Source organism: Corapipo altera, unplaced genomic scaffold (assembly GCF_003945725.1).
Source record: "Corapipo altera isolate COAL_440 unplaced genomic scaffold, ASM394572v1 295, whole genome shotgun sequence".
NCBI lineage: Eukaryota > Metazoa > Chordata > Aves > Passeriformes > Pipridae > Corapipo > Corapipo altera.
The window spans coordinates 1,111,299-1,124,037 of NW_020884936.1; the positions used below are offsets into that span (position 1 = coordinate 1,111,299).

General features: G+C 36.8%; 1 protein-coding gene across 6 annotated transcripts in view; it reads right to left on the reverse strand.

The window, feature by feature from the left end:
* CTNNA2 (catenin alpha 2) overlaps window positions 1-12,739 on the reverse strand; it is a 505,236-nt gene that overhangs the window by 338,851 nt on the left and 153,646 nt on the right. For all 6 annotated transcript variants that reach the window (XM_027660541.1, XM_027660548.1, XM_027660542.1 and 3 more), the window contains one exon: window positions 4,629-4,832. In XM_027660541.1, the coding sequence (XP_027516342.1) occupies window positions 4,629-4,832 (204 nt within the window). The remainder of the gene's footprint in view (window positions 1-4,628; window positions 4,833-12,739) is intronic.

Below are 12,739 nucleotides of genomic sequence, written 5' to 3' on the forward strand. Positions count from 1 at the left end.
GCCTCCCAAAAATAGCAGATTTTAAAATTCAGATGAGTTCACCAGAGAAATAATAGATACCACGCTGGGAAAATATTTTGTCAAAGTTACTGATAAGACAAATGAAGCAAATACATATTTCTAGATTTACAAATAATAGTGAAACAGTTTACATCTCATTTCCATAGAAGTTCTTGCAGAGAACTCCCAGGGATCTCCCTTGCAGAGGGTTTATGTATTGTGAGACTCCAGTCAATGCAATATACTATACAAATATATAATTATTCATAGAACTAGTATAGAGCCTATGGACTAACTAAAAAACCCCTTATTTTACAGGTAGGAAACAGGACAAATCAACATTTATCTGAGGAGAAGGAAGGAGGAAGCAAAACACACTTCTCCTTTTATAACAGCAAATAATACAAAGGCAAAACCAGCATTATTTTTACTCATCTAATTTGAATTTTGCCCTACCTTTCTCTTCACAGAATGTCTTGTCATGTTTTTCTTTGGTTGCCAACGTTTTGGAAGTATCTGCCTTTTTAAAAAAACTAATATCCCTCAGCTCATGAAGTTTGTTTCACCAATCTTGTGCCCTCCTCACCAAGAGCTAAGTCAACTGTGGTATCTGTTTAGTCTTCCCAAGTGTAAAAGACTTTTAACTTACTCTTATAAAACTCTGGATAATACACAGAGAGATTTTACCCTGGCATAGAACAAACTGTAGTAAGAACATTGTTATCTACTTGTTAGCCTGTGATGGATCCATAAAAAGTAGTTGGACAAACAGGGAAAGCAACATTGGCACATGTGTTAGACTCTCCCTGCCCATGTAGCAGAGCATCTTGATCCACTAAATTTGGGTAAAGCACCTAAAGATAAAACAGTTCACAGGTGCAGGGAATACACCTGGAGATGTGATGGATGTACTTAAGAGCTGCCTGTAAACCTTCCAGTTCCTGATTCATGCCTGCAATACCATCCACTGATGCAAAAGTCAAAGATCAGTGAAGCTTCAAAAACAGTATTTTCATCCTCAGAACGTTCTTTTGCACTTGATATTTTACTCAGTTTTCAAGAAAATTTAATATGAAACAGAACATAAACCACAGTCAATTTATAGGATTTGCAGTGCAAATGTCCAGCAGCTAAAAGGGTGTACAGAAGCTACTTAACTACCAAAAATAGAAATATTCTTGTAGACAGTAAAAACAAAACCCCTCTGAACCCAAATCATAGAAGTAGATGAGTAAAAAGAAGCTGAAGGAGAAGGACTGAACTAACATTGACTGAACAGCATATTTACAATACCCTGCATTTCATTGTCCATATTCTTAAAACACAACCACAAAATATTTACATTGTTTTATGCACATTTGAACAAAACTCATCAGCCAAAAAATGACTCATCATTTTCCAGATATCATCAAACAGAAAAAAAAACCAAAACCAAAAACAAAAAACAACAAACAAACCAAAATATGAATGTCTGATTATTTCTTAAAGCAAGAGCAGGATTGTGGTGATTTAAGGCTACATGGGTAGATGATAAAGATGTTCCTCTTTGGCAAATCAAGTCTTGATCAGACTTAGAAGCATGTCATGTTTGGTGTATGCCATTCAGCTTTACCCTTTTGAGACTCATCCACGCCTTTAAACACCTTCCAAGTGAAACCTTTTGTTATATGGAACATGTTCAGCATTATTGCAAACCCAAGAAAATCTATCCCCAGGTTTCAAGGAAATGGTTTAATACTAAAGCAAATTCTGCCACGGATGAAATTCAATCCCTAGATAACAGGAGCTGCCTACAAGCCAGGGATCTGATCTATCCTGGTGATGGGGATTTAGTTATCATATCAGAGGAGTTAAGAGATATTTAACTTATCCCCTGCTCATATTGGATCATAAGAGCTGTCACCTGACTGGCTCTTCAGGTTCCCCTGGCACTATTGGTCTATCTCTTGTACCTATATACTGAAACCTAAATTTAGGCCTCAGTCTGTAAACTGAATCCCATCCCTTCTACCTGTAAAGATCAGTTTGGAAAACAACATTTGATGCAGTATTATCCTCAAGTTCTACCATCCCAGATGTGCTAAGATTAGAAGTACTTCATTTTATGCAATTTAAATATATATTCAGTTCTTACAATAATGTTTACTCAATGAAGTAAAAATAGCTTAAGATGATTGCATTTCAATATAAAGCAGAAAAACAACGATAAAAAAAACCAGAGATTGTGCAGCTCAGACTAAGAATAAAAAAAAAGGAGAAAGACTATTTCAAAAACCATACTGTGGAAATCATAAAACCAGCTGCTCACACCATTATGTGCTTAAGTAAAAACGATGAAACTGTATTAGCAACCTTCAGCATGGTCCTAAATGCCCACACTTTTTAAATTAAAACTCGCCTCCCTCTGTACATGTGGTCCAAGGACAAATTGCATCCTTACCAAAAACCTGTGTACTGAAAAAGAGGCACCACAATAAAATAAGAAGCCACATTAAATCAGTACTGAAAGTTTCTTTGAAAGAACTTTAAAGATTGCACCTGTCAGTAATAGTTCTAAGGAGCAAGATTCTGTAGGAAGCAATCCAGCACGTTCTCTTCCATCACTGCCTCATCACCTGCTATTTAATGTTCTCTTTATAACTTCTAACCCGTAACACAGCAGCACAAACTTTGCTTTCATTCAAGTTTTCACAAGAACCTGTCAACTATCACTTCACAAAAACTAAAAAGCAAATAATGCTTCTCAGTTCTGCGCCATCAAACACCTATTCCTCGAGATGACTCAATTATATGGAATAATATCTTTAAAAAGCAACATTTAAGTTTGAACTGTACAATGAAATGACTAAAGGGCTGAAGTTTGCACTGCTGATACCTCACTGTATCACTCTACCAACTGTAACAGTACCAATGAAAATAACAATGTTAAAAGCCCATCCTTGAACAGTCTCTTCAGCCTTATATTGATGATTCCACTAAACAGGATCAAAACGTGCCACCTGATACTCTGGGAGAAACCAAAGACAAGAAACAGCAAAGTAGAGGATGCTCAGTTTGATGCCTCTTAGCACACATTTCCATTTTAAAACAGGTTGTTGACATTGCTTCAGACTTTCTCCTACATCCTCCAGAGGGCACAGCGATAGTACTTACGGGTTTTAACACACAGTGTCGGGTGGAGAGAATTTTCTGGGATAAATTATGCACAACAAAGGTTATGCACTGCCAGGTAACACCATGTTGAACAATTTAACACCTCTGGAAACCCTACACAGAGAGTTGTATTTGAGACTGTGAGAACAGCACTAGAGCTACACTCACTACTTCCATGGTAACTGAGTATTTCCCAGTTCCAACAGCAAGTGAAAACCTTCCGTGGTTTAATTCATGTAATAGACAACCTCTTATGAGTATGTACAGGTCACATCCTAAATATCAAACACAATGTTGAAAATTAACTGTATTCACCTTCAATAAGAAAATAATTCTTAGGCCACTTCTCAGTCACACTGCTTACCATTATTTTCATCAGAAAAAGCATCCTACCTCCAAAGAAATGCTTGTTGACTGCTTATTACATAAGAAGGAACTTAATGCAAAACTCATGGGGAGCACAGAGCTCCTTCTTGGATAAAAAACCATTCCCGTGAGCTTCTGCTTGTACCAAACAATTTGCAATATATTAAAAAGTTCAATAATTCAAATAACATTACCATTAAAATGTAAAACAATTCAAAGAGAATTACCATTAAAAAGTTACATAATTAAAATATTAATTGATATGATTTGTATTTTTGTAAATTTGAATTATAATTTAATTATAATTATATAAATTTTAATTATATTTAAAATAAATATATACATATATTGTGTATATTTATAATTATAATTTAAATATATTATCAATAATTCAATAATTACCATTAAAATATATATGATTCTCATATAAATTTATATTCTAATGTATTATATTATATAATATATACTAATATATATTATATAGTAATATATATTATATTATATATAATTATACAGTTTTATAATTATAATTACATATAGTATGAATATATATTATATTATATATAATTCTATTTATGTAATTCCATATGTATTTTACATATATAAATATATAATGTTATATATTCTGTACTATATATTTTTATATTCTTTATTATATAATATATAATATATATTATATAATGTATAATTCTAATTATCTATAATTCTAGTTATCTATACTATATTATATATATTATCTATATATATAGATATAAATATATATTACAAATATATATTATCTAAAACTCAATAATATTTACCATTATAAATACATATAATCTTTATACAAATTTAACTCATAATTTAATTGTGATCATATATTATTTTAGTTATATATAATTTTAATTACAATATGACTACATCTTTTATATATAAATATAAATTTCTAAGTAAATTTAATTATAAATGTAAAAACATATCTTAAAATATAGAAGTATTTGTAATTATTATTTATAGATATCTCTTTACTTGTGCTATAAAGACGCATTATTTAGTGAAACATTCGACCAGTAACTTTGGCTCAGGAAGGCTGAAGGAAGCACTGCCAGCGTACTGAGAGCGTGACTTACGTTGTTCATGTACTCGCTGAGCAGGTCCTGCAGCGCCTGGCGCACGGCGTTGCACTCGGCCACGATCCGCTCCCGCCGGTCGTCCCGTGTGCACGAGGAGTCGGCCATGAGCGCTGCCCCGCTGATGATGCTCTCCAGCCTCTCCTCCAGGGACGGCCGGAACCGAGCCTCGCTGAAGGTCATCGGGTCCAGAATGATCTTGTTCTAAAAGGCAAAAGGAAATGGGAAATGATGATCGGTGGGTCCTTGGTGTTTTCTAAGTATGTCTTATTTCAACGGAATCACAGAATGTGCTGACTTGGAAGAGACTCACAAGGATCAATGAGTCCAAGCCTTCTCTGCACAGGACCATCCCCGAGAGTCACCCCATGTGCTTGAGAGTATCATGCCAATCCTTCTTGAACTCTGTCAGCCTTGGTGCTGTGACCACTTCCCTGGAGGGCCTGTTCAGTGCCCAGTCACCCTCTGGGGGAAGAACCTCTCTCTAACACCAAACCGAAGCCTTCCCTTACAGAACTGGAGGTCATTTCCTCAGCTCCTGTCACTGGTCACCACAGAGAAGAGATCAGTGCCTGTCCCTCCTCTTCCCCTCAGGAGGAAGTTGTAACTGCAAGGAGGTGTCCCCTCAGTCTCCTCTTCTCCAGGTTGAACAGACCAAGTGCCCTGGGCCACTTCTCCTATGGTTTCCCCTCAAGGCCCTTCACCACCCTCGTTGCCCTCCTTTGAACACTTTATATTTATCATAGAATATCAGGTTGGAAGGGATCTCAAAGATCATCTGGTCCAACATTTCTTGGCAAAACTAACTACCAAGTTTCCGAAAAAAATAAATATTACAGAAATACCTAGTAGCTCTAAATCCAAATAGATTAATAAAATTAAAAGCAATCATATATATAAATAATTCACAACCTTGCTGCCCAGATATGCTGTGGCTGCCCCATCCCTGAATGTGTCCAAGGTCAGCTTGGATGGAGCTCTGAGCAATCTGGTCTACTGGAAGGTGTCCCTACCAATGGCAGGGGGTTGGAATGAGATGGTCTTTACAGTCCCTTCCAACCCAAACCATTTCAGGATTATGAATTAATATTATTCTTCCTTGAATCCTATGACAGTTTCTTGGCTATTCATGAAATTCACAGGAAAGGTGTAAGTTATTTGTACCTGAAGAGAAAGTGGGATATTCTCTGTTAACTAATTCCTTCATTTTGATTATTTTTATTAGCAGACTACACTACTAGATCATCTCAGTGTTATGTGAATTTAAAAAATTGAGGAACCTAACACTGCAAGAAAACCATTATTAGATAATCACATTTAGACAAAAATATAAAATATCTCTGATTTCCATTCTGTAGAGCATCTTTTAAAAGCCTTTTTTGTTTTTAAATCAGGAAAAAAGTGCTAAATGAACACAGTCTAAAAATATCTAATTTGTCTAACAGGCTACTGGTTAGCAAAATATCTTTATTCCACAAGAAAAAGAATTGATTTTCAAAGACTGTTTTCTAATGAAGAGAGTTTAATTCTTAAATTATGATCACTACTAAGCACTTGTGTACTTTACCTATCAGACTGATTACCAAATATCAAAAAGGGCTAAAACACATTGATTCTACTCCCATCAGTAAAATCTTATGCAATGTTATAAGATTTGAGTCACTTCTGGATTATATTCTGACCTGCTTTTCTCCCTTTGGAGTTCAAGGTAAGAAATACAAAAGCAATAATTACCTTCTCCCACTTATGTGCACATTTACAACACCGTGTAATTCAAAATAACCTTTTGCTGCAATCATGTAAAGAAATCTCCCAGTTGTATATTGACTAAAAATTCTCTGTAAGCAGTGTACTTCTTATTTGAGTTTTGAAAGAAAATAAATCAAGAAACAGGAATGAAAAATATAAAAGCATTCTGATTTCTAATCATCACACCAATTGCAAAGCACAGAAGATTTGTGTTAATGATCTGTTTTAATTTTCACAACGTTCTGATAACTTCATGGATAGTCTATTTTCTTTAATATCCAAGAGCAATCAACAAGTACAACCCAAATGATACAATTAATTTGAAAAAAAAATGAAACATAGGGTATTAAAATGCAAATCAGGATTTAAGGCACATAACTAACATGTGCCTTTAGTGTTGAAAACTGTTACTAATCAGAACACGTTGAAATGGATTTATTCTAAGCTAAAAACTGATTCCAAGTCAATGTCTTCTTTATTTCAGCAGGGTAAGTGTTTTACAAAACACCTTATTCCTCAAAAAAACTTCCAACTCACACACAGACCCCATAACTTCTGTTACTATACAGAGAAAGGATCAAGCCCTGAGAAATCTATAACTCCACTGAAGGCGTAGCAGTTAAATAGCAATAAACACAAGGATGTCAGGAAATTTATGAAAATTCATTATTTAATAAAAGGACAAATAGAAGAATTTTAATCAGATAACATATTGTTCCAGCTCCAGGAACTGCTGACTTAGCAGAAACAAACACAGCATGACCCGGAATGTGAAATAATGTCTCACATGTGTCTTCTGGGGTGTGTTTCTCAGCAATAAGCAGAACTGTTTTACAAGCACTTAAATTAGAAATGACTTCTCCAAGAGTCAGCTCTATGCATATTTATGTAGCTGGGTTCTTAAGTCAAATGCTCATACTCGGGATTTTCAGAAATCAACAACATAAATTCATCTTCACAACTGCACACTGAATTCAGCAGCAGCAAGAGTGCAATTGTGTCAAATTAACTATATATGCAATTTATGCCAATAGTAAAAGAAAAATTGAAAAAATTAGCTGCATGTTTCAGATTCCTAACTAACCCTTCCAGAAATGCCTCCCTTTTCCTCCTCGTCCTCACAGCCATAGGTGTAAGGTTCTCTCTCTACAAAGAACATTTCCAACAGCAGATCTTACACCTCTCAGCAAGTCATAAATCACATTTTTCTTCTTCCATGTTTTGGAATATCCTGTAATCAGTCTCCTGTGAGACCCAAGGACCTATCAAAAATAAATTCCTGAAATATGCAAATATGTATATTTATCTGCATGTGTATCTGCATATGCAAATTCTGGGACAGGTACCTGGGGAAGAATAACCCCAGGCACCAGTAGAGGCTGGAGATGACCTGTTGGAAAGCAGGAGAGGGAGGAAGTGGAGAAGGTGAACAACAGGTTATCCCTGAGTCAGTGGTGTGTCCTGGGGGTCAAGAAGGCCAATGATGTCCTGGGATGCATTAGGAGGAGCATTGCCAGCAGGTCAGGGAGGGGATCCTGCCCCTCTGCTCAGGACTGCTGAGGCACATCTGGAGTGCTGGGTCCAGTTCTGGGCTCCTCAGTACCAGAGGGACATGGAGCTCCTGGAGAGGATACAGAAGAGGCTACAAAGATGATGAAGGGATTGGAGCATCTCTTACAAGGAAAGGCTGAGGGAGCTGGGGCTGTTCAGCCTCCAGAGGAGACACTGAGAGGAGGCCTCCCCCACGTCTGTCAGTGTCCACAGGGAGGGGTCAGAACATGGACCAGGTTCTGCTCAGGGGGGCCCAGCAGTGGGACAAGAGGAACGGGCAGGAACTGATGCCCAGAAAGTTCCATCTGAACATGAAGAAATTTCTTACTGTGCACATGGCTGACCCGCACTGCTGACTCAGGATGAACTTGCTGTCCAGCAGGAGCATTAAATGCTTTTTTTTCCCCCACTGCTTTATTAACCCAAACAGAGAATCACAGAATGGTTTGGGTGGGAAGAGACCTTCAAGACCATCTTCTTCTGCCTCCCTGCCATGGGTAGGAACACCTTCCACTAGATCAAGTTGCTCCAAGCCCCATCCAACCCAGCCTTGAACATTTCCAGGGATGGGGCAGTCTGTGCCAGGGCCTCACCACCCTCAGAGGGAAGAATTTCTTCTCAATATCCCATCTAATCCTGTCCTCTGGCAGTTTGAAGCCATTCCCCCTTGTCCTGTGCCTCCAAGCCCTTGTCCAAAGTCCCTCTCCATCCTTCTTTTAGTCCCCTTTTAGGTACAGGAAGGTTGCTATAAGGTCTCCTCAGAGCCCAGAAGTAATTTTTAGCCCTCTTTTAATTTACTTTTATATAACAAGAAACACTTCTGGGAAAGAAAACCCCAAGAGATTTTAAGGAAAGAAACAGAACAACTGTGTTCAGCTTAAAACACAATAAATAATGATGTAGTTACTTTCTGACAGGTGGTTATAAATAAATTATATTCTAGATGTTATTTTTAAATTCTTTCTCAAATATCTCACAGGGAAAACAGCTATTTTGGGGGGAAAAAAAAAGACTGGGAATGAGACCCTTCTACATCACAGCTCTCAACATGCAGTTACCAAAGAGACACTATATTTTGCTTACAAAAGGTGTTACTCCTTTTCAAAAGCTTGGTATTAAAATCTAATTTCAGACTAAGTTATTGACACCTACACAGGTCTTACATATAAATTAACAAGGAAACAACAACTTATTGGAATGAAGAAAAAAAAATAGTTGGCAGTAAATCTGGCTGAATAAATTCCTTCAAAAGTCTGAAGTTCCCGTCACTTCTTGATAGCCAGCTAATGAACGATGCCTGTAAATGAACTGGAACATTTTACATTTCTAATTAGTTAACTAACATTAAAGCCATAAATCAAGCACTGACACCATAATTCAGCCCTTTTAATTAAGTGTTTCAAGTTTCTTTACAAATGCAGACAAATTAGTGTAAACGTACATCATCTTTGGCTTCAGATGCTGAAACAAAGTCCAAGAAAATTAACTTTAATACAATTGAAAACTTGTTTGAAAACTGCTAAACTCGTGATAAAATCTTGTTTAACTTTATTATTGTTAACTATTTTCTCTCCAACTCTTCCTTCTTTCTATAAATTATACAAAGTGTGTTTAAAGTGTAGTTGCAACGTTTTAACAAATAATAAAGATTTTCAGAAAATAGACCTCGTCATACTAATTAGTATTATAAGCCATCTTTCTCTTGTTCAGAAAGGAATAAACTATCTCAAACACTAATAAACTATAGGAAAACACTTCTGAAATTTAAAATATCAGATAAATTATTTATATTTCAGATAAAAATACTGAAAAAAGCCCCATACTCTACAGAAATGCCCTGTACAATCAGAGAGCACATAATAATTGAAACTTTGTGACATTTATCGGGATGAGAATCTCATTTTCAACCATATTAAAAAAAATCCCAATGTTTTTATTAGAAATATAAAGTAAAAAAAACCCAAAACATTAAATTAATGTTATAAAACAACTTTACAACTCCAAAAGAACTAGAATTACTGTATCATTGCCTGCATTTTCCAACTGAATTGCTTCATTAGCATATGCATTGTTTTATTGCTCATGAAAACTCTGCTCATCTACAGGTTTCTGTACATAGAAAGTCTTATGGAAATTTCAGCAGCTTCTTCAGAACCTCTGCCTTGTTTACTTGTTAAACACAAAAGTAAATAGTAACAATCTGGGGGGGGCTGGAGAGCCAACATAAAATGTGTTCAAATATATTCCTAAATCAATGGATAGAGTCATAAACTCTGATGATGCTCAGGATTTTGGCAAGCATGAGAAAATGCAAATGGTATTTTTTTTTTCTTTTTCAAAATAGTAAACAGAATTAATGAAACGACAGCACCTCAGAGCTGGTAACACAGAGTTTCTAAAATTAAATTCTTGCTTTGCTATCACTCACAATAAATATTGTGACATAAAAGAGTTTTGGAGGAAAATGAAAACAAACACCAATAAGTTGGTCTGCAGAGTTTTCCTCTTTGGACAGTGAGTGTATGTGTGCAAGGTCAGATTTTTACCTTCATACAGATTCTTTTTAGAATTCTCCATTCAACTCCCTTCTACACAACTCCTGATTGAGAGAACAAGGAATTCAATTTTCCTTGCACTTCCTTCATTTTTCTATCACGTAAAAGGCTGATGAAAGTAAAAATAGCCTGTGTTGGGCCCTTTATACAATTCAGTGTCCTCTGTTCTTAAAAACACACAACCCCCCTCCCAAAACCAGAGGTTATTTCCTCTTGTAATAGAGTCAAAGTGAATTTTCAAAGAAACTATCAAATCATGCAACAGAATTTCAATATCAGTTTGTTCTGTTTAACAGGAAACATCCTTCTTATTTGAAAAAGGCAACGTTTTAAGAGCATTGAGCTGGGGAAAAAAAAAAAAAGAAAACCAATGCACACACTTCTGTATAACTTCTGCATAATACAGTTCTACAAAAATGATATCTAAGACAATCAAAGTAAACCCAAATGATGGATTATGTACCATGGTAAGCAGCACAGAACACTAAGAGAGACACATAACTGGAATTTAGGGCTTTGTGACTCCTTTATTAATTCTTGTATTAATCTTATATTAAAAGATTGGATCAGATGACCCTTGAGGTCTTTTCAATCTGGTATTCACTGATTCTATAAAGCTGTTGTGGGACTCTGCATACATGTTAAATGTTACCTTCTTTCCTCTATTTCTCTTTTTACACTTTTTTAATTCACATTTTTAGAACACAAAACCTTCAGGGCAGAGACCATTTCCTAACATGGTTCTTAATGATTTAAAATCATAGACCTATTTAGGTTAAAAAAGATCTCTAAGATCATCAACTCACCAGCACCACTGTGTTCACCACTAAATCATGTCCTCAAGTGCCATATCCAGAGGTTTTTTAACACTTTCAGACATAGTGATTACACTACTGCCCTCAGCACAAGGAAAAGCCAGTTTTTAAGGTAAATGCCATGGAAAAGTGAACAATATATTCAAAGAAGGACTCAAAACAGCAGTGACAATGCCACTGAAAAATCAGATTGACAGATATTTTAGATAAATAAATTCACAACCACAAGTATGAAAAACTGCATTTGTGTAAAAAGCAGCACTGGATGCACTGAAGAACCCAGTTTTTCTGAGTAACTTGGGAGACAAGTATAAATAAGAATGTTTGATGTATTTCTTTGTCATAAAAGCTGCACTACTGCGAAAACAAATGCCATGGGCTCGCAGGTTTGGTTTATGTATATTTGTCTGTGTCTCCCACCTTGCTAACAAGGCTGTTTAGCTCTGTTTTAGCAATAAATCAACCATTTCTCCCTGCCAGGATGCTGTGTTACACAGACACGCCATACAGCTGTAATTCAACAAAATAAGAAGAGTGTGAAAGCGCAGTGTTGCATTGCAGCTTCTGATGAGCCACTCTGGGGTGTTAAAAGAACAGAGATATAATTCAGAGGGTGCTCCAAATGAGCTGGAGAGGGTCTGGAATGACAGGACAGGGGGGAATGGCTGCATACTGAAAGAGGGCAGGATTAAATGGGGTATTAGGAAGAAATTCTTCCCTGCGAGGGTAGTGAAGCCCTGGCAAAGCTTGCCCAGAGGAGCTGTGGCTGTCCAATCCCTGGAAGTGTCCAAGGCCAGTGTCCAGTGTCCAGACAGTGGTTAGAGCAACCTGGGATAGGGGAAGGTGTCCCTACCAATGGCAGGGGATGGGACTGGATGGTCTTTATGTCCCTTCCAACCCAAACAATTTCTGATTCCACGATCTTTTCTTCTGGGACATCAAGATGGCAAAATTTACGGGAGCTCAACAAGGTTCAAGCTCAGGAATAAGTGTATAACGAAGAGTAGAAGCAAGAGACCCAACCTTGACAGCACCCTCTTAAAACTGTTCTCCATATGAAGGGTAATGAGGGCAAGTCATATGAGGAGACTGAGGGTACGCAGTTGTTAAGCATGGACAAGACGAGACTGAAGGGAGACCTAAATCCCTAGATAACTTAGAGATTCTTAGAGGGAACTTTGTGAAGTACCTTCCCTTCTCAGGATGTTATTTTAAAATTTTCTTCATATCTCAGACTTGCCTTAATGTTCTACGGTTAGAATATAGAAGTTGACTACTCAACATCTGGAGAATTCCATTGTTTCTCCCAAGCAACACCTAGAGAGAATGAAACACCTGAACCTGCCTGAACACAGGGACTGAAGGGACAGGGGGCACGGTAACACAGACGGCACCTCTCCTCTGGGACTCTCCCACCTCCCCAGGGGCCCTGAAAGAATTG